Here is a 26,156-nt window from a genome sequence, read left to right on the forward strand (position 1 = left end):
AATGTGTGGAATCCCTTCTAGATTGAGCACTGGTACCAAACTGAAATCTTACTCAGCTTGAGAGTGATTCTCTTCTGCAGTTTTCTGCTGCACCCCAACCAGAGCCTGGGTCCCAGGAGGAAGAGAGACTTTGTAATAGATCGTGTTCATTCAATAAGAATCGATGTTCAGCAGCTCTGCACTTCAAACATCCGTCTGAGGACACATGGCTGGACACAGGCCCAGTATTTGCTACACCTGCTTTCCCCACTCTGTATAATTCTGAAGAAATATTCAGATTTCCTGTGCCAACCCCATCAACTCATCTTGTTCTTGGTGAGCCAAACTTTGACAAAAAAGCCCGGAAACACCCCATTAAACACTAAAATTCACCTTGAATCCTTTTGTTTTTATTCCAAAGTGGAAAGTTTAAGAAGCACTCACTCAGACCATCCAAAACACTAACGAGTGCTGCCTGGGGGGGATCACTGACCCTACAGTTCGAGGACAAAGTGCTGAAAACTCGTTTCTTTACTGTGAGAACAGAAAAGTTCATCATCCACGTGGTTTTGTGGCTCTTTGGGGGATGCTGGTAAAGGTGAGCAGTGTTTAAACGCGTTTTCCAAACTCCAGCGGGTAAGTTTCCTTCACGGAAACGTTAAGCTGATTGTGACCTCTGTTGTCTGCAGGATCTCAGCTGTTGGAATTGTTTGCAGCTTCTCTGCACCGCGTAAAAATCCACGTGAATAAATCAACACGCTGTTAAACATTTATTGTGGGGAAACACTGGCCTCTAAACGGCTTCATTCATTAGTCTCTCTCCCTGCCTCTCTCTCTGCTCATTAGCTCGGGACAGAAAACAGCTCTGAGTGGCGCATACCGCGCGTAATGAGCTGCTGGAGAACAAAACGAGGCTCGCTGGATTCGTGACAAACACTCCTGCTCACATTAGAGCCCGTCTGCGTGTGGATAACGCGGTGAGTAACACCGGGGACTCCGCTCTTTAACAACCAGTTCAACTGTCACAGGTGAGCGCTGCGCCCCGTGACTCAGACCTGTTCCCTTTTCACAAGTTTCAAAACATTTACGCGTGGAGTCGTGGGCTGAGTCCAGTTACATCATCAGCGACGGGCATAAAAAAGAAGAAAAGAGAGCGCACACAGCAGCGGGGGGAGGACGCAAACATGAAACCTGGAGAGGAAGCCTTTCTGCTCACTGTGGAGCCCCGAGCCGAAGCGATGGACGCGAATCCGCGCAGAGACGCGAAGAAGCCCAGGACGCTCCGCTGCAGCATAAAGGTGAGACACCGGCTGGCACTGCGCAGAGGACGCAGCGTGTGCGCATTTATCCTAGAGGAGTGCGCGACTTCGCGACTTTACGCACACAAACTGAGTTTCTACTTCGGCTTCACGGGGAGCGTTCCACTTTGTTCTCCACTGAGTTCAGGGAACCCACCTGTGGGTGCATGAAAGCAGCGGCACCTTAACGCGGCAACAATAATGAGCCGCATAAATGTGGCATTTTCAAGTGGAGGTTTAATTTGAGCGCATTTCACCTTTTTCCCTCCATAACTCGAGGATTTTGCCCCCTGAGTAGGATTGCCTAAGCGCAAACCGAGCTTCACCTGAGATAAACAAGATAAAATCGGTTACAATGTGGTCATAAGTCTCTTGTTAGCTAAAAATAAATAAATAAAATCAAATCAATCTGAGCTAATTGAAATCAGATGCAGACTGAGTGTTTGCTGCTTGGGTTGATGATGTTGGAGGTGACCTGCAGGGAACAACTTGCCGCTTTCATCTTATTTAACGTGTTTCTAATCTTTACGCACAAACTGAAGTTCACCCCCGCCAAAATCAAATGTTATTTCCAACGCAGGAAGTTATTTTTATTTTTTGTAATCATGAATCAAACGATTTTTCTCCCTTTTTATTTTGGGAGGTTAACGATGAAGAATCCAACACGGTAAAGTGCAAAGTCTCATTTACAGACTTGTTTATTGTGAGTGTGCAAATAAAGTAAATGTATTAATACCACTAATGTAAAAGATGCAATATATTAATTAATTATAAATTAAATAAACTTTCTAATTTCAGTGACTTTGATGTAGTTCAAAATGAAAACCTTAACGGACTCTGTTTTAAATCAAACGTGTAAAACGTGTTTAGCAATAAATAAATAAATAAAATCACTTTTTTCTTTTGGATATATATATTTTAATTGGTTGTTAAAAGCGGGAGCTTTGGAGTTTTACATTTATAAGTCTGATGATATTATATGAATTTATATTTTTACAAAGTTTTGGGGACTTTAATTCACCAACTGCAAATCATTTAAGTTTAATTCACTTCACAAAGTTTATTGACAGGTTCAAGCAAAGTTCCACCTTAAGATGGTCAGATTAAAGATTTTTTGGGGGGGCTTTAGTTAAGAATGTTATTCTTAATAATATTAATAATAACTCATTTATGAAGCACCTTTCAAGCAACCCAAGGTAGCATTACACTAAAGTCAAAGGCTAGTGAATTTCTTATTTAATTTTTTCAAGCAGTTCATCAAAGTCTGAATAAATGTTAAAATAACTCTTTTAAATCTGAGTGTTTTACAGTGTAATTTTTGACAGACTGAGAATTTAAACAACCTTTAACACACACACACACACTCTCGTTTTCATATCTTAGTGAGGACATATAATTGACATAATGCTTTCCCTAGCCACTTACCCTAAACATCACAAATTAATGCCTAACTCTAATCCTTAGCCTAAGCCTAACCATAACCTGTGACCGTAACCCTGACACTAAGACCACATTTTGAGCCTCAAAAATGCCTTCAAACTTGTGGGGACGGGCACTTTGTCCTCATAAGCGACTGTTGGTCCCCACAAGTATAGTAAACTTCCAGTTTATCTGTCCTCACATAGATATGTAAACATGTACACACACACACTTGCCTTAAGTCCGGCTGTTACTGCTGATCCAAAACCACATCACACATCCACAACAGAGTCTAAACTCAACATGGATGAAATGTAACGAAAAACGAAAAACACGACTGAAAATAATGACCTGAACCTGAAACAGTCCCAGGAGGCTTTGTGCTCACCTGTGTGGACCTGTCAACGGTCAGAAGAATCAAGCACAGATTATTAAATGAAAGGTGTGTGGAGGGAAAACTAAAGAGATTACTCAGCGAGAGCAATTAAAAAGCAAAATTAAGTTTGGTTTACCTGCAGAAGCAAAGTCAAATGTTCAGCTTTGACTAACTTAGGTTCTCAAAGTGAGGACCAGGGGCCGACAACAGCCCTCCATCCTTTCATATGGAAAAGAAATGAAGCACTAACCTTTCTTTATTCACTTATAGTTCATGTCATACTACAGGATATTGCAGGCTGTCATTCCTTTTGTATTTAAATGACGGGTGCAGCCTTTGGAAATCACCCGTTAGTTTTATAGAAATAAAGCAGCAGAAGAAGTTGGGATGAACCACGGTGGTTGCATCTGTCAGTCAATTCTTATTTGTGGTAGTAACTAGAAGAGCCATTGACCTAACCGAGTCCAACTTTGTTTTGAGCAATTTTGAGATGTCACAATTCTATTTAGTGGAAATGAGGTTTTAGATTTGGATGAAATCATGATTTACTGGTAAAAGAGAGTCAAGGGGCGTCAACACTGGAACAGACTGGCAGCAATGTGGGAACTATGGGCCAACAATTATTTCACATTTTAGCAACAAATAAAATTTAAAAAAAAGTATACGAGTTTTGGCCACTATATTGTGTTTTTTTTGTTTTTGTTGTTGTTGTTTTGTTGTTTTTTTGGAGCTGGAAGTTACTGTGTTGCTACAGCCAGATTATTAGATGAAGCTAACAAGCATTGATTCCATTAAAAATGCTCCAATAGAAACTCCCACAGCACAAAGGCCAACAGGGCCAGTTCAGGGACGCCAGTTTGGTGAGGTAACGCCTAGGAGGCATCATGGCCGCCTGTGTTTCTCACCAAAGGCAAACCTCTGGGGCTGAAAATTGACGCCATCATGGAAACAATGAAAAATGCTTCTGTGATGCTTTAAAAGGGGAAAAAAACTCAATGCAGAGATTAAAACAGTTTCTTGTAGCAGACTGTAAACATGTTTATTTCTGCTGTAAAGTTTTAACATGGGGTTTTATCGAGGATTGGCTCACTTTTGAAGCCTCTAGTGGACATTAGAGGAACTGCAGAGACTAAACTAAAGCACATAAGGCCTTTGTTGGTTCAGAGGTTGCTGTTTGATTGTCACTAAGTCATCCAAACTTTGGGAAGCAGTTTTAGCGCCTTGAGCACAAGCTCTTTCTTTTTTCTTTCGCTTGCTAATCGGATCCTTGTTGTGGAAATTTCATCGTGTTTCTGCTTCAGATAAATTCCTGACAGAAGAGAGTGCTGACAACTTTGTTTTTCCATCACTAATAACTTCATTTGATCAGTTTTGACAGCAGTTTTATGTGTTGGGGATCTGCATCCAGCTCCAGTTTTGTTATGTGTTTTGGCTCTGCTATTAAAAGGCTCAAAGCACTGACTCAAAGGAGAATTGTTGCCTGAACGTGTGCCAAAAGGAGCAGTTGTTCTTCCCTTTACGGCAGTAATGGGAGGAAAACAGTTTGTTCTTGAGTTGTGAGTAATATTAATGCAAAACACTGGTGGTTGCTTTCAAAACTGTAAGAGAAATGACTCCTCTTCTTCACCGTGTGAGTGACACATATGAGTAATAGGTTCCGGAAGCCTGGGGGGGTGGAAGAAGTTTCTTAGCTTTCCAGAGGGAGAGCGTTTATTTGAGTTTGAAATCTTCTGAGTGTTTACCTTCGATGTTCTCACGTCGCCTGTGGTGGGTCTGGCCGCTGCAAATCTTTCCCTGTTTATCTTCACTTTAAAGCCCTCCTCCGCTGAAGCCAAGCAAACATGAGCTGGGTGGAGGACAGTGAAACAGCGAGGCTCGTCCTGCAGGTGTCTTCACATCATCCTGAGACTACACAGTGAAATTTGCGAGAATGCACCTGAACTTCAAAGGTGTGCAGTGTTATGTTTAGACAATGGGAGCAGTTCAGCATGAGCGGAGCAGCAAGCCATTCGTCAGAAGGCTGTTTCTAAATCATTCCTGCAGCCTTTTCAGTCAGACTTCTACCGCCAGAGCTTTGAATAGCTGTTGGCCTCCAGTCTAACATCAAACGAGTAAAAAGTTATAAAGCTGTGCTCTTTGTTCTCTGGTCAACAAAGGCTTCACACGAAGCAATCACATCCATCCATCTTTCCTTGGTACTGCTACACGTTGCCCACGTTGCTCTCTATTTGCTCAGCTTCAAGAGCACATTCTGCTTGTCTTCTTAGGTCCTCTTGAACACCGTCAACCTCTCTTTAAGGATAGCTCTGCTAGCGTTTGGGCCAAGTTTCTGCACAGGGGCACGTAGTGTTTACATCATGATCAGGAGCATGAGAAGCATTCAAAAGCCTTGCTGCACCTGAGCATGAGGCTCGCATCTGTGGCTGAGTCACAGTCAAATCGCATCGCATTTCTTTATCAGGGTATGGTGAGAAGATAAGCACAGCTGCCATGTCTACTGCAGACAGATGCTGTGCTCAGATTAGGACAAACTGCAAAACACAGGTGAACACCAGAGACCAGCCGAGTGATTTCTAGAGAGTAAAAATGGCCATATTGGCACATATCCTGGTACTTCAATACAGTTTTTCGAATGTAGTTCCAAATAACGACAGCAAGAAGCTCTAAACGGTAAGGCAGGGGTGTCCGACTCCAGGCCTCAAGGGCCAGTGTCCTGTTGGTTTCACCCTGAATCAAATGATTAGTTCATTACCGGGCCTCTGGAGAACTTCAAGACATGTTGAGGAAGTCATTTAGCCACTTAAATCAGCTGTGTTGGCTCACGGACGCATCTAAAACCTGCAGGACACCGGCCCTTGAGGCCTGGAGTTGCACACCCCTGCTGTAAGGTGAAAAACCAAAGTTTTTTTCCATAGCCCCCTGGTGGGCTGTGAAGGTACTGCAATCATTCGCAATAAATGAAACGCTCAGTTTCTTAATTTTGACATTAAATATTTACATTTTTAAAGAAGCAGAACTCAGGGACTGTATTGGAGCAACACCTGCAGATATTTGCTAATTAATCTAATTAATAAATTAAATAAAATGCTAGGAGAGCTATGGTAGTGTTATGAAGGGGGGAAATATCAATAGAACCTGAACCGTGTTCATTTCTACTATAAAGTTTGGCATTTTAACATGCAAGTATCTTTTATACAGTCATTGGTATTGGTGCACACTTTGAAGCATGGCCTAAAACTCGAGGCTCAGGCAGTCAGCACTGAATGTGCAGTTTTGAAAATGTTAAACCATCTCCTGAATGCATCATTCCAGTATATTTAACAAATTGATATATGAGTAATATATCAGTCTCACTCAACTGGACAATAAGCACATTTTTCAGAGTGACTAACTGCTTTAAATGTCAGCGCTCCTTTGTTCACGATGCTATTGTGCAGAAAACCTGTTTTATGTTTGTTTCACAATAAGGGGCGGTGACCTGTGCACATACTTTCTTTTAAGTATCCTCAGAGAGTTTGTACACATTTCATGCACTTTTTCCTTTTATTTCCCCCCTTTTTTCCTCTCTCTCTCTCTCTCTCTTTTTTTTTTTTTTTTTGCTAGACTAGAACACATATAAGAACAAAATAACCACAAAATAACCACAACACGTGTCCATGAAAATAAAAGCTTTTCAAGAGTGAACTTCCCTCAATTCTTCCCTTCCCAGCAGGGTTGAAGGTTGGGACAATGACCTCCAGTCATAGAGAGCTAAAAGTGCTCAAAAAGGAGAAATAAATGAATAATGCTCAGAGAATCCAAATAGTTAAAGTTTGTAAAACGTTTCCCTTTTAACAAACAGCACAGTTTTTCAGTTAAATTAATTTTTTATGCAGCTGACACAATTATCTGCTCTTTTCCCTTTCAGTAGAACAATCCTTCCAATTTACACAGCTCAATGGAGGAAAATCTCAGTTGTTTTTCTAAAAATGGCAAATAGCGATGTCCATGTATTTAAACATACGGATCGGAATCTGTCATTTAAACCACATGTTGAAAAGACTTTATCCAACCTTTTTTTCTCCTCACGTGAGGAAATACCTGATTTCTTTACCTTTATTTTACTATCTGCTCTTTATGGGACAGATTTGCTAATGTGTTGTGCCAGCGCAAACTGCAATTTGGCGTTAAAGTAAAATATATACCACTGACCTTGTTGCGCATGTATTTAATGGAGTTGCTACGGTGGCCCTGAGAGGCCAAACGGACTGCAACTTAAGAAAACACCAGCAATAAGAAAAACGCTGCAAAAGCACCCAAACACACAATGGAAATAGGAAAAACGACAATGAAAATAGGAAAAAAGAAAACAGAAATAGGAAAAAACAGATTTCCAAAAGCACAAGGGAAGTGTTTCTGGGCAGACGATAACCCAACGGACCAGTTGCAGGAATCCAAAACATGCTAGTTGTGTTTTATCATGATTCATAAAATACTGATGACGGATTTTTAGGCTAATAGTTAGGCTAAAACACTTAACTCTCATCTTTTCTTTCCTCACAAAACTGACAGATCCTCCACTTCTTTTAAGTGTCTCCCAGCGCAATTCTTAGCATATTTTGGTTCCTGCAACTGGTCCGTCGGGTTATTGTCTCCCCAGAAACACTTCCCTTGCGCTTTTGGAAATCTGTTTTTTCCTATTTCTGTTTTTGTTTTTCCTATTTCTGTTTTCTTTTTCCTATTTCCGTTGCCGTTTTTCCTATTTCCGTTGTGTTTTGTGTGCTTTTGCAGCGTTTTTCTTATTGCTGGTGTTTTCTTAAGTTGAAGTCCATTTGGCCTCTCAGGGCCACCGTAAGTTCCTTCTTTAGGCTTTCTCTAAGTACAGGGACGAGAATATTGAAATTGAGTGCACAAACATTTGCCACATTTTATTAACTGCTGATTGTGTTGATATTTAATGCCGAAAAAAACATGTCTTATTTTTTGACTGCAACTGTGTTTAGAAAAACAGTCATCCTTAAAGCTAACCACATCTATGAGCGCTATTTGGGGATTGCGCTCTCATGCCATTTTGAACTGTTTAAAAAATGGCCATAAACCCTGAGCTTGGTGCTGTTTGTCTCTTCCTGTTAAAAGGGAGTTCTTCCTTCTCACTCTCACCGAATGTTGTTCATAGGGGATCGTCTAAAACTGTAGGGTCATTACCGTGCTTATTTCTCCCTGTCTGTCCCCAAACTTTCCCCACTGGCTGGGTTTTATACATAAATCTCTGCTTGAGCTGGTTTTCTCTGGTCTGTGTACATTTGTGTGTTAAAACTGTCATCAGTACAGCTGACCCTCTGTTTGTCTCCAGTCAGAGCAGAATTAGACAAGAAAAAAAAGAACCCCCCCCCCAGCTTTTCCTTTCCCCCAAAAAATAATCGACAGAAAAAGTTGAAATTGTGAGAAAACTATTACTCTTGAATTAAATCAGCTCTGAAATTCATTTGAAACACTGACTTTTGTCTTTAGTACCTATTTGGGAATGATCTGGAGTTGTGTGTAGTTACATTTACTGTGCTAGTGTTTATTTGTTTGATCATTTCTGATTGCTTATTGGTGATGACTGCTGCCATCCTGGCCTGGTCACTTTTGCAAAAGAGATTTTTAATCTCCAGACTTTTACCTGGACAACAAAATGCAGCTTCTTTAATCTGTGGCTGTGTATGCATATCATATCACGGTTTAAAAAGAATGCAAGACTGCTTCATCAGGATGAACTGGACATGTCTTTAATTTTTTGGCTTTCCATTAACTAAAGATAAAATGTTGCTCATGGTAGACTTGCTTCCTGCACAGAGCCAGAGATCTGTCTCTTGCATTTGTTTGAATTTGACTTTGTTAAAACGCCAAAATGAGGTCAAAGTTGACCTGAAAGATTTTCATTTGGTCAAAAGTTTTTTGCCTGCCTGTGCAGATAGGTGCTGTCAAATCACTTAGGTAATTGAAGCCTATTTGATAGAAAATGAAGATGAAATATTATCAGCCGTGTAAAAGGATCCATTGTGTGTGCTAACCAACCATAAAGCCACGCTTTAATAGGAGCATTAACTGTTCTGAGGCGAATGCAGAGTTTATTCTCCCTCAGACGAGCTGGCAGCTGGTAAACATGCTGAAAGCTGGGATTTATCATTGTTTTCATAGTAAATTCACCGCTAATCTCAACATGTATCTTCAATGCAGTATTCATGGCCCCCGGAGCAAAAAGTAAGCAGTACGCCTGTGAAAGCCTTCTGACACACAGAGAAGCAAGTCACTCCTCTTTCAGATCACTGGGAGTCCATCCAGGGGGCGACTCTGATCTGGGTGTGAAGAGAAAGTCTTGGAGGACAAATTCCACAACCAGATGGAGACGCAGTATGAAGCAGTTTTCCTAAAACGATCCCAAAATGTTGTCACTGGATAAGTGATTTCATTCCTCTGTTGGAGCTGTGCTCTGGAGCTCCAAGGAAGCGCTAATGCGTTACTGCTTTTGCAGTGCAGACATGCCGTTTTCCAGAAAAAAATCAAATCATGAGTCTGGCAACTTTACTTTTGATTTCTAGGAATCATTAAGAAACCTAAAACTTAGCAACTCATACACTCCATTACAACCTCATTTAGTCTTGAATGGAGTAAAACAAATGCATAATAACCTTTTAGAAACAAAGCAGAAAACATTATTATACATTTTTAGTAGATTCTGCAAACATGCCATAAACAGGCTGAGATATTTTATGAAAATCAATCACAATATAATATGTCTGAGATTTTCCACATCATGAAGACGTACTGCTGAAGCGAAGCAAAGAAAGCAGCACGGCTCCTCAGGCTTTAACCACAGTATAGAAATTAAAACTTTAAGAAAATGTTGTGAAGGCTTGGATCTCATTCCAGGACATTTTCAATAATTTTAATGTTCTTTAAAAAAAAAAATAAAAAAATCTCTACCGTATTTACATTGCCGCATGTGATGTTTTTGTAATTCATATAATGAATCTGATTCACAGCTTAATCCCTTCTTCTTTGCAATTTTTCGCGTTTTACAAAAACCATCCAGTAACCAGGACTGGGAGCTTTGGCAGGCCATATGTTTGACTGTATATAATGAACTTTTTAATTGATGTTAAAAATATAACCTGTTTTTAGCTCTTAGGTTAGAATACTCAAACCTTTACCTGCAGAAAGAGGCTAACTGTCTGCAAAGTCTTTGGTTGGTGTGCCTGAAGCCTTGTGTAATACTTGGAAAGGAGTTTAAGGAATGCGGTGGAGTTGAGTTTGTACTCAGAAGTGGAGATGCCTTTTGTGAAAATGTGTTTCATCTGAATTGTTCTGTGTTCTTAAAAACAATTTAATCCTCGAAGACTAATTATTTTAGGCTTTGTGTGATGGTGCCAGCTGAAACTGCTACAGAGGAGCTGACACGGCTGACATTTATAACTTCACCCTGTTTCAGCTACAGATCCCTCACTGTTGCACATTTTGTCTTTCCTCCTGCATATTTCCACACTCCACTATTTCACGAACATAACCGAAAGACTAAAACGACCTGTCTTCTGTGTCCTAGCTGTTCGTGCTCTGCCACGGCCTCCTGCAGTTGTCCCAGCTGCTGTACAGCGCCTACTTCAAGAGCACCATCAGCACAATCGAGAGACGCTACGGACTCAGCAGCTACTCCTCGGGAACCATTTCCTCTCTGCACGAGGTGGGAGCCAACAATAACTTACCCTCATCCAGTGTAGTATCATGATAGCTTTATTTCAAGGATGCCGATGACAAAGGAGGAACTGAAGTGCAAGCAACAAATCAAAATCACACTTCCTGACAATCCGAGTGGGACTCGAGTATTTTGGAACAGTTTTATTGCAAATGCAGGCGTCAGGAGTGATGAGAGATTGTTTCTGTACGCGCTTGGCGCAGAGGTCACTCTGGGGGTTTTTTATACTCCAGCGAGCTTTAAATGTTTCACACACATATAAATGTTTTCTGTTTGTCAAAGACAGTCACAAATAAACCGCATTTTGCTGTCTTTGTGGCGATACTCCATGAAGAATGAGTTTAGCTTATCTTCTTCTGGTTTCTTTAAAGCTGCTCTGATGGATATTTTCTCAGTAACGCCAGATCAAAAGATTATGTGTAATGTGTAGTCTCATTAAAGTGATAAATCCATACAATTATCACCCAGCTCTGCACTTCCTCTCAGTTACATGGAGCTTTACTGTTGCGATTGTTTCTGTCTCCACAGATCTGGATTACAAAAGAGGGTCAGGGGCTTAGTGAAGCAGCTTCAGGTTTAACATTGTGTTACTAATGTTGTTCGCTTCTTATCGGAGTACAATGCCAAAAGATAAGAGCTCAAAATAAGACAAAATGACCCCATACCAACCAATCATCTCCCACATCAGAGAATAGCTTCAGCATTCCTGGAAATCAGTGTGCAGAGTAAGAGGCAAGCTTAGGGAACAGCACAGAAGACACAGGAACTGACAGGGAGGAAAACACAACAAACAAACTGCACACACATGTTTTAAATGTTGCTTTCCCCCGTGATGCACTTTGAACTGCACCAGCTGCAGTTACAGTGCTATACAAGTTGTGTGCAGAAATGACCACATTTTGCATAAATGACATGCAAATACAGCCTAAAGTGACATCTAATTATAGATATAGATCTAATTATACATCCTTGAATTACCTCTGAATTGTGCTAGATTGCACCAAGTGAAGCAGCGTTGCACAACAGTGACACCCTGAGTTTAATGCATTAGGTGTGGCGCTTCCTCTGGCTCCTCTCTGACTTTTTTCTCTGTCTCTTAGGTCAGTAACTGCATACTGATTGTGTTCGTGAGCTACTTTGGGAATCGGGTCCACCGTCCTCGTATCATCGGCGTCGGTGGACTGCTGATGGCCATCAGTGCCATGATGCTGACCTTGCCTCACTTCCTGTCTCAGCCATATGAATACGGCTCTGTTTTACATAGTAAGATGAAGTTATAGAAACATTGCTGCTCTGTCTCCGCTGACACTGCCATCCTGTGATTCTGTCCAGAGATGAGGGGGATTTCATGTGTATAAATATGTCCAAAAGACTTATGAGGCTTTACTTAAAAGTTGCAGCATCCTCTAACAAAGGCTCCATAGGACTCGGCGGGAGTCAAACAAGTTTCTGCTGTTTGGTCCTCTGTGTTCTTTAGCATGTGTTTGGAAAGCCTCGCTGGTCCTCTCCAGCTGAACTTTTGCATAGATCAGGAGGAAATTCATAATCTCTGTGCACTCTCTGAAAGCTAAGAAGATTACAATTACCTCTGGGGCATTTCATTTGCAATAACAATGTTCTTCTTCCTTTTCGCTTTGTCCCCAGTTAAAGTCATACACAGTGTCAGCAGAGGGTCAGAGAAGCTCCAGGAAATTAAATAAGTAGTACGTCTGTGTCTTCTGGCCTGTTTTTAACTATCATTTTCCTTGTTTTCTACCCTGTGTGTGTGTTGATACCAGATCGCCACGACATGTGCAACCTGCAGAGCACCTCAAACAGCACACAGTCGTGCAACCGTGATGAAACGAGACGTCTGACCGACACCAACAACCTGTGGCTGCTCATGGCCAGCGCTCAGCTGCTTTTTGGTGTCGGATCAGTGCCCATCCAGCCCTATGGGATTTCCTACATTGATGATTTTGCTGGGCCTGCAAATTCCCCTCTCTACATAGGTGAATGACCTGCAGTTCAAGATTGATGGGACCACATTAAACTGAATTATTTAGCAGGGTTTCGTGTGGAAAAGCTGATAAATATACAAACACAAGGAGTGAAAGAGTATTTTGTGCTGGTGAAACTGAAAACTAAAGTCATCACTCTGTCTACAGACAGCTTAGAGGATGATATCAGATCACTGAAGTGTTCAGAAACCAGCTGCTGCTTAGATTTTAAAGTACTGCTCGTCTAGGCTGTCAAGTAGACTCAGAAACTCAAGTCATCAATAGAAGTGTTAATTCTTCCAACAGTGAGTTTAAGGAAAAACATGGCTGTCATTCAAAAACTTTGTGATAAAGATCACTGATAAAGATGAAATATGTCTATTTGCAAGAAAATTAGCTTTGATTTCTAATTTTCCCCTTTAAATCTCATGCTTTATTGCTTTGCATCAAACTGTGGCTAACAGACCTTGAATATCAAGATTTATTCCTGCAGAAGCCTTGAGTCAGAAATTTACTCCCCAACGTGATGTTTAAAACAGCATGATTCACAGAGATAAGTCAGGTTAACCCCCTTTTTTTCATGGAATGTTTTAGAATATCTGTTATGAATGAAGGATAAATACAAATGAAACCGTTTAAAAAAATATTCCCGTATGAAATATTGTACGAAAAATGACCCCACTTGCTAAAATAGCTTGGAGGTTAAAGCTGGAGTCTTTTAGAATCAGTTCGGAGGCTTTAGAGGGAAAATACAATCTATTTTGAAATGGTAAGGTATTTGACTGGCTGCAGCTCAACAGTCCATCACAGCCTACCGTCTCTTATCATTCACAGCCATCCTGTTTGCGGTTTCTGTATTCGGGCCTGCCTTCGGCTACCTGCTGGGCTCAGCCATGCTGCGGGTCTATGTGGATGTGAACATAAAAGATTTGGGTAAAGCTGAGTCTGGAAGTCATTTGATTGAAGGGTTAAAGAGGTATGGATGCCTTACTGCATTTTTCACTGATAATTCCAGGAGAAACTGCGCTCCAACTCAGACCTGGCGATCCTCGCTGGATCGGTGCCTGGTGGATGGGCCTGCTCATCTCTACCGGCTGCCTGGTTCTCACCTCTATCCCCTACTTCTTCTTCCCCCGTACCATGGCTTCGCAAGACCACGTAAGCCTCGCTCTTATAGAAGTCTTTTAAACAGCAGAGCACATGTCAGGACTGTGCAGTCCACAAGAAGCATCCATAATGTGACTGTAAATATTGGAAGGAAACAGGGATCTGACACTTAAAGGACAATATTCTCTATGTCACATTTGACTGACATCTGCTGGCTTAATGTCAGCGCTGCAGGTTGTTTTTTGTTCTTGTTTTTCTTTCAGCTTTTCACTATTTAAGGCACAGTTTCAGTCTTTGTGACCTCAGTGAAGCGATTTCACATACAAATCTGCGCTTGTGAAATGCTTTAAGAAAAAATTAGTCATAGATAAGCTAAAGCGTCTTATTCCACAGGAAGTGCATGCCCCCTCATTTTTTGTGAAACCACAGTTTCACTTCCAGCTTTAACTTGACCGACTTAAAAAAAAAGAAGTTCAACTAGGCCAAAATACAATTCTTGAAAATATTAGAACTACTAGTGAGCTCTTGTGACGTAGAAAAGTCTTTTTACAAAAATTCCTTCCTAAAATATAAACCCATATGCAGGAAAATTACAGAAGGACACTGACACAGCTTAAAGCTTTAAAACTACTTCACTGGTTTAAAGCATCAATCACTCTAAGGTTTTTTTTTTAGTCCATGGTAACATCTGAAAAATGTCACTGTGACTGACTGTGTTTTTAAAACTAACTTAGCTGCCGGGAATTCTCGCGTTCATGCAGCAAATGATTGTTTTCTGCATGTTTTGAAACCAGACACAAGGACGGAGGAATGCCTCTGACTGTGAAACTGAGGGGACACTCATATGGTAGCAAATTGCCCCCCAAACCGCCTATAATTGACAAAGAGTATAGTTCACAAACTCATCATCCTGTATTTAAAAAAAACAAATGAAACAAATGAAACTAAAGCCTATAAACTCACCAGGAAACTTTTTACTGGGGTCATAAATCAAGTGTGCACTTTGGCCATTTACCCACAGACTTCTATATAGTTTGACTTCTCTTTACAATCAGAGGAGACGCCCCCTGCTGGAAACTTTTAAAAACATGCATCTTTCATAATCTGTCATCAGTTTCCCAACAGCGGTTTTTGATTTAGTTAACAGAAATGAGACAACAGCAGACATAATTACATAAATGTTATCGATGAACAGGGGAAGTGGTTAGCTGAAAGTTGCACACAAAAAGTGGAAGTAATCTTCAAACAGTAATAGACTGACAGATCACCATCAGCATTTTTTTCCCCAGTAATAAATCATAAATAAGCAATGGATGAATGTTGAGTTGTGCAAATAAAAAACATGATAATGACAGGAGAGGTTTGAGAACCACTGAAACACATGATGCATCTTTTAAATTTTCACGCAGATTCAAACTAACAGCAGGCATGTCCTTATAAAAAGGCTCTAAACTTATTCTTTTGAGAGACAAAAACTCCACAGAAATCTTTTCATTGCAGTGTTTGACAGCTTTTGGGTGATTTTGAATGCTGTTGTGCAGAGCTTGTCAGTTCAGTCTAATGTTCCCACGTCACACGAATGCAGCACAAAGACAGAGGCTTATGTTGTAGGACAATGTCACATGAAAGGAGAGAGAAACTTTGAAGTGCTCCTCGAAAGATTGAGATCAAGCCTATGAGATTTTCATCCTCTGGAGCCTCCATATGCTCTCCTGTATGTTTGAATTTGTGCCGCTGCCTCCCATAAATGTCCCTGTCTTCATTACTCACTGAACGTGTGAGGATCTCTATCAACTGCTTATTTTACCTCAACAAAGATGAAAATACATCAATCAGACATTGACAGTTCAGGGCTTATTACTGGCACCTGTTAGGAGTGTGTTAGAATGGCAATGTGTGGATTTAAGTGTCAAGGAGTGTGGCAAAATAACTGTATTTACAAAACTAACCACTATGTAAAACTCCAGTGTCAGTGTAAAGAAGTTTAGCTACCCCTTTAATCAATGAGATATCTTAATATAAGACAAAGAAGCAACAGTATGTCTCGGTTTTTCTACATTAAAAAAATGCTGCTGTAGTAAATGAAAGAAATCTGTAAGCAAGACTCTTTGGGCTTAAACTCGTGTTTGACTGCTTTAGGGCATCTTATCAGTGGTTCACTTTTGCCTCATCCATCCATTAAATTCATCCATCCATTCATTAATCTGCTTATCCAAAGTCAGATGAGGTGGACTGGCCTCTACCTAGCTACACTTTCAAGATCCTCTTTGGAGGATCCTGAGGCGTTCCCAGGCCAGAAGAGATATACAATCACCTTGCTTATTCCAGATACCCAAACCCCATCATCATATGTCTAAGTCTAGTATATCTTCATATATCCTCTTCATATATCTTCTCTGCCTGCAAGCATGATTTTGTTCTCCTCATCAATGCCATGCATCCATGCTGCAAGTCAATAAGAAGTCAGTAAAGTTGCATTTGTGGTCCTTCTGCTAGCTCTAGAGGAATGAACATACTTTCTGTAGCATAAACTAACTTCTTTTTTAAGTCTCAGGGAATTTCAGATGGGTGATTTCAAGCAGCTCAACAAATATCAGCCAACACATAAAGGGTTTTTGTGCAATTTGGCACCCAATCTGTCAGCAAGCTAAAGGTACAGCTTCTGTATTTCCCAGGGAGAAAAAAACGATGGAGAAAGATGTATGACAGAGGGGACAGGAGAAGAAGATAAGAAATTATTTTCAGAGGTAAGGACTGCTCAGCAAGCAGCATTTGATAAAACTGGACATTTAAGACTTACATCTAATGCAATTTTTTTCTGGTTATGTATTTGACAGCAAATTAAATGATAATAACTTTCACATTAGAACACCCGTAATAAGCATATGCTTCAGCCAATACCTTTTGATTAGCCTTGTCTCGTGCTTTCTTGCTTTGTGGTAATCTTTATTCTGTATTCACTGAGATATTTGAATGCTAATCAATAAAATCACAATTAAAAAAAAACAAACAAACAAAAAAACATTTTATACTGGACAGTAAATGCAGGCTAAACTGGGCAGTGTGCAGTATTGTGGTGAACTTGCACTATGTTGGACTGGCGCAGGTCATTGCTGGATTAGAGCCTGGTAGCAGCAGAGACATTAGGTGAGAGGGACATGACAGCTGAAGTTTATAGGAGAATGGTGATATAAGTATAATTATCAAAGGAAATAATTTTTGAAACCTTATTTATGTCATACTGAACACTGAAACGAAAGCTAATTTAGCTATTGCTTCAAAATAGCTGCCCAAATAAGTGGGTTCCAGTTCTTCTAGAAGGACTTTGGCAGGAGTCACAAATTAAGCTGATGATGTTGTTCAGCATCAAGTGCCAAATTCTATCTTTGTGCCTGTTGTTTTGGTGTTTTCTGGCTCAGGAGTTGGTGAGCTCAGACAACATCTGTGTATGCACTGCAGAATGTAGAAAGAGCAGCAGTAGCACCAAGATCTGTCTACAAAGAAGGCACATGCACTGGAGCTTAGAATAGAAATTATTAGGTGGCTCATTTATGATTTGAGTTACACTTTCTATTCTGCAGTGTTTCACCAGAACCTCCAGGTGGGTTCCCACACTTGCCAAATTCCCCTCTAACACCTGCATAGTGCACCATCAGACCATTAACATGACTAACAAGTGGCCTGATCATGCAAATATTAATTTTACTATGCTTTCCATTTCATGCCATGCCCTCTGATAGGTTTTGTAGTCTCAGCTGAACTACAAACATTACTCTAATGTGATAAAATCAACTTCTTAGGAAGTCATTGGCCAGCATAAAAAAATGTGGATTTATGTATCAAGAAAAGCTTTTTAAATCAATATTATGAGCTACATTCAAGAAGTAGAAGTAAATATTAGAAGAAGAAAGACGCATAACATAGGAAGAGTTTAATAAATTACAAGTACAATAAAACTGTGCTTCAATAAAATACTCGAGTAAATGTCCTGTTACGTTCCACCACTGGTTCTAGCCATGCTTTCATTTGATGGGATTGTGCATATAATGGTTGATGGTTGTATGCTACTCGATACTTTCCAGGTGACTCGAAGTGAGTCCGGCTCAGAAGATGAGGACTCTTTGCTGGGCTTCCTGAAGAGTGAGTGTGTTACATTCCAACTGCAAAGATCTGTTATTTTGATAGCTTTATGTATCTTTGTCACAAAAAACAAGTAACTGGTACCAGAGTAAAAATCAGAGTGTCTGAAGTTATCTGCATCTGTGTTCTGATCAGGTTTTCCCAAAAAGTTTGTCGACCTCTTGCTGAGCCCTCTTTTCCTGATCCTGGTCCTGGCCCAATGCTGCTTCTCGTCGGTGATTGCAGGGCTTGCTACGTTCCTTAACAAGTATCTGGAGCGACAGTATGCAACTACAGCCGCATATGCCAACCTGCTCTTTGGTAGGTACCAGAGTAAAGATGTCATGGTTCCAGGGTCTCGTTTGGTATTTGGTGAAAATATCCTTTGATTTTTTTGGACATTCTTTTGCTTCTTATCTTTATTTTCATTTTTTGTCTCCCTCTTTCATGTTGCTATGTTAGTTCATTTGTCCACTTAAGTTCAACTTCCTGTTTTCCTTGGTTATCGCTTTTCCTTACATGTCTCCTGTAAGTGGACTCCCTATCTCCGTCCTTCCCAGTGGTATCTTATCTTTTCCTGTTCATACGCTGACCATGTCTTTTATGTGGGCTTGCACTTTTTCTCCCATGTCCTCCATGAGTTAACAGACTTCGCTGCACCACAGTGAGAGGCACGTGAGAAATTATTATTCCTTTACATGAAATAAGGTCAACACCAACGAGTAGGACAGAAGTGCAGGAAACAGGAAAAAAGCAACAAAAAAAGCTGCTTTTAAGAATCTGTATTATTACTGATGCACCGGAGAGATCCAGACCTCTTGGAAAACCGTAGACTTCCAGGAATGGTGATGCTATTTTCCAGGGGCGTGTTTGGTGATTTTGAATCTTATCCCTAATCTGGAATATGACCTGCTCTGCAGCATAAGTTACCATGACGATCTAGACTGCTGAGAAGTGAATCACCATAGTAACACTGAAAACACAGAGTTAACCCTGTAGCCACCCCGATAAGTCCAAATCCTGCTTCGTTGTTCAGGCCTCTGATCACCATACCTGTGTTTGATTTGATGTGTGCTCAGTCCTGCCTCTCTTTGGCGTCCGTGTATCATCCTCTCGCTGCTCAGGTTCACATTTCTTTCATACAGACTCTTGCAGCAGCCAATAAAGGCCACATTTGGCTCATTCTTCAGATTACTGCAGCCCTTTCAGTGTCAGCTGTTAAATATTTCAAGTAATAATGAACACTTTTAATGGCATGTTTCAAACATTTTGTGAACTCTGGAGAGGTGAAATTAAACTGCGTGCTAAAATCATTTAATCGATTCTCTGCAGTGAGTAGGTTCACTTGTGATATGGCAACTTTCCAAAGCAGTTGAGCTGCCAGTTTTTCATTGCTGAGAATGTTTTCATTATTTTAAACAAATTGGCCTCTCTGTCTGTAAGGATGTTGGCAAACAAACGCATGCCCTGATAAAACCTCAGGTTCGAGTCTGAACAAGCACCTGCATTTGGCATTGGATGAAGCTAGTACTTTATCATACCCTCTCTATGGTGAATATCTTTAATACGTGTAGAACTGTGGATTTATATTTTTTGTTATGCGGTTTCATTTATCCGAAGAGAATTTTCAAAACGGTAATAAAGGAAACCAAATGGCACTGAAGCAGCTCAGTTTTACTCAAATTACACATCCATGTTTGGCAGCGCGCGTGTTGTTGCTGGAAGCGTGTGTCCGCTTCAAGGCCTGATAATCACTGTAAGTTGCGTCACTCTGAAGTCATTATAGCCTCAACAAAAAGAATACAAATTAAAAAGCTGTCAAAACTAAAAAATGTCCCAACTCAGTTTGGACATGAGAACCAGTCTCAGACTTCTGAGAAATACTTTGTTCACTTGTAAATGTTTGACTCAAGCTGTTGTAAAATGCAATTCCAATCCAGTTTATGTTGTAACCTGGCTTTGCTGGCTCTGCTCAGGATCCAGCATAGGGAAAAGTTAATCCTTGGGGGGTTTCAGCTCATGGGTGTCATCGGAAGATGACATCATGAGATTTTCACTTCTTTTTTTTACTTACTGGTAACTTACGTTTCCCAGGTTCTGTGAACCTACCGTTTGTGGCTGTGGGGATGCTGGCTGGCGGGGTCATCATGAAGAGGGTGGGTCTCTCTCTGAAGGCTATCCCACGTTTCGCTGTGGTGATGCTGACCATCTCCACCCTCTTCTGCATCCCTCTGTTCTGGATGGGCTGTTCAACACAGAAGGTTTCAGAGGTCAATCATTTCCAGAGCAGCCAGTCTTGGTGAGTTTGTGTGTTTTATATTAATAACAGTGATATTATTAATCTGCATAACATCTTATATGCGACATGTGAAGTTCAAAGTGGTAAGTGATAAAAATAATGAGATGAGTTACATTTAAGAGCAAGATAAAAGTAAAGGTATACTGCCCATCAATATATATAAAGATGGATCTGATGTGAAATCAAAGAAAATCTGTCCAGATTTATTTTTGTATGTGCAATATGTGTAAGAACTAAGAAAACTTAAATATGTTGTGTGTGGTGTTGGTGCTTGGGGATTACAGATTTTATGGCAGAGTAGTCAAAGTGCTGCAATCACAGTTTTTTAAAGGTTACCAAGTCTGTTTTTATTGGACAGATTAAGCCAATAAAACTTTTTCCTGAGTCATCATCTTGATAGAAACACTGAGTGTTTTCATCTTTTTTTGGCTCTAACATCTACACGGGATTATAAACACAGTTTGCACTCAAGAACACCACCCAGCACTCATCACCTTTCAGAACCGATGGTAGTGACCTGTGATCCAGTCCCTCACCTTCAAGCACTGGATTATATATAAACTTCAGTCATATCTGCTTCTTTTTGTTTAACTCCCTGCTCTGCTGTCCTCCGCAGGTCTCCACCCAGTTGCTACTCAAACTGCAACTGTCCTAACAGCACCTTTAATCCCGTGTGCAGCTACGATGGCATTGAGTACATCTCTCCGTGCCACGCTGGCTGCACAAACTTCACCAAAGACCCCGACAACCCCTACAGGATTGGGGTCAGTGCCTTCTCTTGCTTATGCCTTCCACAATGGCTGATTAAAATAAATAGGCTTATGTTATGTGAAGCTATAATGTTTTCTTTAGCTGGATAAATACAGTATGATTTTTAACTGGCGAGCGGATAAAAGTGGAAAAAATGACCCTACCATAAATCATCCAAATCAATCTGTGAGATTATCTGGTGCAGTAATCATGTAAGATGTGGATGCCGTGTAAGTGAATGAATTTGTTTTTAAAGCAGAGGGGGAAAAACTATTTTCTTTTCTTATTCTCTGTATGGGATCAAAGAATAATCATTTGGCCCTGCTCCTGCACAGCATCTGTAAATTGCTCACTCGGGGTAATATTAACCTTTATCAGCGTAATGTACTTCAGAGCTTAAAGTGCTGCAGGAAATCCATACCACAAATAAAATGCCATCGAGAGCCTGTGCAGAAATTAGCTCGTCAGGGTAACTATTTCCTTATAAGGTTATAGTTTTAACTTATAGTTATAGTTTTAAACCATAAAGTTTATTAGGCTTTTTAAAAGTATATCTTAGATTGGTTCATCAGTATTTAAACTAAAACTTTAGTATAACATTATGAAAGACAAACAGAGCCACTTTGACGTTGCTGTTGTTACTTGGATCCTGGATGTTGAATCTTCAGCGTTCAGCAAACATGTCCGTGTGAGCCCACAGTGGGTAGTTGTGGGTAAACTATGGGACTCTGTGGGCAGGGCAAACACACACATATCCCACATGGGCCCAAACTGGGTGTGCCCACACAGGGCCACAGTAAGGCAGCCATTGCATTTTGTTTGGTTGTTATTTTGCTAAGGATTAACAGAACAGTAATTTGGGCTTTAAATGCTTTGAGTTCTTAGGATATCATACTGAGGTAGTGATATAGTAAAATACTTAAGTCCAAGACTGACATGTTGTGTCTGATTGACTAGTACCTTCCAGTCTAGGCTTCGTCTCGCTCAGTCAGAACCAAAGCAACTCACAGTCAATATCTAATCGATGCTTATTAGTCGCAGAACTAATGAGAGCTGTTTTAAAAATAGAGAAAAAAAACTGCAGCGTTTAAACGTCACAGCTTGTGAATAATCCTTCAGTGGGTGGATTGTGTGACTACTGTTTGAACATTAGTCAGTTTGACTCAGCGTGTAAGCCCACCACGTAACACTGAGGCACAGACGCAGACAGAGCTGGCTGCAGCTAGCTTTAATGGATTAATGCTCAGTAATCAGACGATAATTATTTCATCTTTGATGTGGATTCACATGTTCACAAGTGGAAAGTTGAATGTGGAATTCAAACATCTACTTGAGAAATGTCTCCGATTTTTACAGGTTGTTTTCATGTATTTTAGTTTGATTAAATCAGGAATATCAATGGAAAATCAATCTGTTTTTAACCAGAGCTTTGCAGTTGTCATTTCTTGAAAAAATATCATCTTTTCACACTTATGTGAGAAAGAGCGTTCATTCATCCATGTATTATTTGCTGTTTATCCGGGTCCATGTTCATGGGGTCCATGGGGGCAGCAGTCAGAGCAGAAATGCACAGACCACCTCTTCAGTCTCCTCTGGGAGCACACTGGCTCCATTTCATTTAACCTTCTCAACGTTTAAATCACCTACTAATGTTCAAATTTTGGGAAACAACAATCAGCCAAAACGTAACAGCATTACAAAAACCATGCATATCAGAACAAACAGGTAACATATAAAATATAATATAAAAAATATAATCTCTGCTTTCTCTCTGGATACAGGAGTATACCAACTGCAGCTGCACTGCCAGCACTAAGGCCAAATCAGGTCCTTGTGAGAATGGCTGCCCTCATTTTCTTCACCCCGTCATAATCATCATCTCTCTAGCATCCCTCATCGCCTGCCTAACGCACAACCCCATGTACATGATGGTACTCAGGTGAGTTCAAAGTTACAACCCTCTGATGGATAGCACGATACAGTGTGCTTGTCCACGTTGTTAAATACTTATCATTTTTTTTATGAATTTTTATATAGATATTTATTCACCTGCAAAAACTGCATTGGGACAGTGGCTCTATGTTATATTCCTGTAGCTTCTTGTTGAGTTTTGGGCTTTATTTTGATTTTTATTGTTGTTTTTTCTGATGTTTCTCATGCTCATATTTTCCTGGTGTCTCCTGAGGTTCCCTTGCTTTTGTCTCTCTCTGTTTTGGTATGTTAGTTTCCTCGCCTTCCTCGTTTCCACCTCCTGTTTTGTTTTACTGCTTTTCCGTCTCTAATTCCTTGATTGGCAACACAAAAGCCAAGGACAACATTCACGGATCTGTGTCCTATACCCCCTAATGTGTGAGAGTTCATGAAGTGATTAATCACTGCCACATAAAACAGCAGGAATGGAAAATGCAGATGTTGCTCATGTAACATTTTTTTTTCTTCTGTGTTTTCAGATCTGTTCCTTCTGATGAGAAGTCATTTGCCATAGGAATTCAGTTTTTACTCATGAGACTGCTGGGTAAGTCAGGATTAAAATGCTCCGTATTACTAAAGAGGCTGATGCTCCAGAAACATTTGTAGTTTATAGGAAAGAAAATGGTGTAATATTGAAATAAAACACAAATTATAGTGTCAATGATACATTTCTATATGTTCATTTGCACAGTGTTGCCCCCAAAGTCCAAGATAACCTCTAAGACCCTGCTGCTCTAAAAAAAACTACAGTGGTCATGGTTGTATAGAGACCCCAGGAATAAACTACGCCAGCTATATAAATAAACTAACAAACAGTGCAAATTTTTAAGAGATTAATAAATCATCAATAAGTAGAAAGTGGTAATAATTTCATCACCCGTGTTTTAAAAATCTTTTCTGATTTAATTTTTAGCTCATTTTGCTGAAGGACCAATGAGTTTATGACATGGCGAGGCTTCTGTCATTCATTTGAATTCACAACAATCATTACTCCTCCTATAATATTGGTCAAAGTTTGATCAAATTTACATAGACTGATAACCTAATGGGTCTTCACTCGAACTTTTGTCAAGATCAAGGTCACATTTGTCATTTTATGAAAAAAATAAAATAATGGTGCACTGTGATGATGGGAGTTGCTGTGTAATTGCACGGTAACTCCAGCTGCCACCCCTGCTAACCCCAACCTCTTTCTCCATCTCAGCCTGGCTCCCGGCCCCTGCTCTCTTTGGGATGGCCATCGACACATCGTGCCTCAGGTGGAGAACTATATGCGAAAAGAAGTTTAGCTGTGGTTACTATGACAACAACATGTTGAGGAACCGGTGAGAACATTTATCACTCAGAACAGACTTGTTTTGTGGTCAGAGCTGAACTAGTGGCAGAAAGTGACAGTTCTGTGATGTCTTTGTGTCCACTGTGGAAAACTGAGAGTCGACACCAAAGAGAGCCTAAAAGAAACATTAAAAACTTTCAGCCTACTATGAGCATCAGCATGATGAGATATGTCATTATCATGTCAGTAAACTGCACCAGTTTAATGTCTGTGCTGTAGAGTAATAGAAGCAAGTGCTGAAATCCTGAATGTTTGATTTGTTTTCTGATAATTCACTGGAGAAAACATCATAAAGTGCATTCTGGGTAACTTTTCAAGGCTCATATCACCAAATGGGATGGGTGGATGCTCAGAACAGATTTTACCCTATGAAAGGTTTCCTGTTTTTAGCTACTTTTTGATTTTACGCTCATTTTCTAGATGTGATTCCATCTGTGTCAAAATTCTGAGGGGATCAGGTGTTAGAAAGGGAGAACCCCTGAACCAATCAGTGAGCTACAAGATTCATACCCTCATTTTGTAAATGATGCTCTTTTACTAGAATATTGTCCATCCAGTGGCACAAAAAGACTTTTTTAATTTATTGATAGAATTTTGCTGATTTTCTTTTGGATTTTGTTGTCCGTCCACTTCACACTGGTCTATACATATCACACAGGTGTGCAGTTCATCTAAATCTGAGCCATTCATTTATTACTTATCTGACCCTCTGCAGGTATCTGGGCTTACAGGTGGGTTATAAGGTCATGGGCATTGTCCTGCTGATGATTCTCGGGTGGAAGGTGCACCGGACCGAGGAGTACAGTCTGGCAGATGACAAGAAGGACCACTCTGATTGTCCCGCTGAGAAGCAGGGTGATCCAAACCTTTTAAAGCTTTGCTGCGGCGTTAAACGCTGAGTAAAGCTGTCAGTGGAAGGAATCCATAATCAAGATGGGCCAGCACTGTGACCTCAATTTCTTTAGGCCCACTCCTCCTACCCAGTTCTTCACTGGTTGGACAGAGGATAACCATTTTCCACAGGGGAAATATCTCCATGTTCCTGGATGCATTTTGATTGGAGTAATTCAGTAATTATGACCAGCAGAGTATACGTTAAGACAAGACAGCTAAAGCACGTCGTTTGTGTGGTACCTCACATTTTCCTTGGGTCCAGGACAGTGAACGGACTTTTGAACAACAGCTAAATGTTTTTTTTATTTTGTGCGTACCTGAACAGTAGGAATCTATTCAGGTTTCTATTTGCAATGCGAACATATTCTGTATCTAATTAACTGTATAGCTTAATATTTAAGTATATTTTTTTATAGATCATTGTCTCATACACAGAGACGTGTGATTACTGCAATACTCTTTTCATATATGAGCCTTTGTAACACTTTAATTGCAATTAATATTCAGATATCAAGTACATGCACTGTTACTCATAAACTGAATAAAATGAATTAACCATACAGTAATATATTCACTGGTTTGGTTATTGGGTTGAGTGCAGACAAGTGTAAGTGTTACTGGATGAGGTATGTCTTTATCTTCAGTATCTCCAAGGCTGAAAAATCCATCAGGTCAGTTGGTTTGTTGGATTTTTAAGAAATATATGGCTCGGTTCATAAATGGTAGGGAATATTTGCCCTTATTTTCATGTAAGATGAATCATCAGAGTCAGAATACTTTATTAATCCCAGAAGAAATGATGTGGTCACCGTTGCTCCAAGACAGTAAGAACAGTAACTAAATTAAATTAAAAAACACAATATAAAACAAAGTTACAAAATATGACAAAATGGCTCTAATTATAAATATCCCGGT

General features: G+C 40.2%; 1 protein-coding gene across 4 annotated transcripts; it reads left to right on the top strand.

Moving 5' to 3' along the window:
- Positions 1 to 758: 758 nt before the first annotated feature.
- On the top strand, positions 759 to 25,803 carry slco2a1 (solute carrier organic anion transporter family, member 2A1). 4 transcript variants are annotated; one of them, XM_005451204.4, is made up of 16 exons: positions 764 to 956; positions 1,053 to 1,277; positions 10,637 to 10,774; positions 11,887 to 12,049; positions 12,565 to 12,777; positions 13,600 to 13,698; positions 13,781 to 13,923; positions 16,548 to 16,619; positions 17,955 to 18,012; positions 18,148 to 18,312; positions 20,086 to 20,290; positions 20,907 to 21,054; positions 22,822 to 22,979; positions 23,491 to 23,555; positions 24,216 to 24,336; positions 25,063 to 25,803. In XM_005451204.4, exons 2-16 carry the CDS (start codon positions 1,164 to 1,166, stop codon positions 25,244 to 25,246), a joined length of 2,046 nt encoding a protein of 681 aa, XP_005451261.1. In that variant the 5' UTR covers positions 764 to 956; positions 1,053 to 1,163; the 3' UTR covers positions 25,247 to 25,803. The 4 variants fall into 4 exon arrangements, with proteins under 4 accessions (XP_005451262.1, XP_005451261.1, XP_005451260.1 ...); XM_005451203.4 differs by having other exon boundaries at positions 764 to 1,277; XM_025903145.1 differs by lacking the exons at positions 764 to 956; positions 1,053 to 1,277 and adding an exon at positions 1,807 to 1,944.
- The last annotated feature ends 353 nt before the right edge of the window (positions 25,804 to 26,156 follow it).

The sequence above is a fragment of the Oreochromis niloticus genome, linkage group LG23, assembly GCF_001858045.2.
Source record: "Oreochromis niloticus isolate F11D_XX linkage group LG23, O_niloticus_UMD_NMBU, whole genome shotgun sequence".
Lineage (NCBI taxonomy): Eukaryota > Metazoa > Chordata > Actinopteri > Cichliformes > Cichlidae > Oreochromis > Oreochromis niloticus.

Excerpts from the sequence above, each read along its gene's own strand:
- slco2a1 (XM_005451203.4), top strand. The coding sequence starts at position 1,164 with ATGAAACCTGGAGAGGAAGCCTTTCTGCTCACTGTGGAGCCCCGAGCC. Across the intron at positions 16,620-17,954 it reads ATAAGAAATTATTTTCAGAG|GTGACTCGAAGTGAGTCCGG; the intron begins GTAAGGACTGCT and ends GATACTTTCCAG. Across the intron at positions 23,556-24,215 it reads TTTACTCATGAGACTGCTGG|CCTGGCTCCCGGCCCCTGCT; the intron begins GTAAGTCAGGAT and ends TCTCCATCTCAG.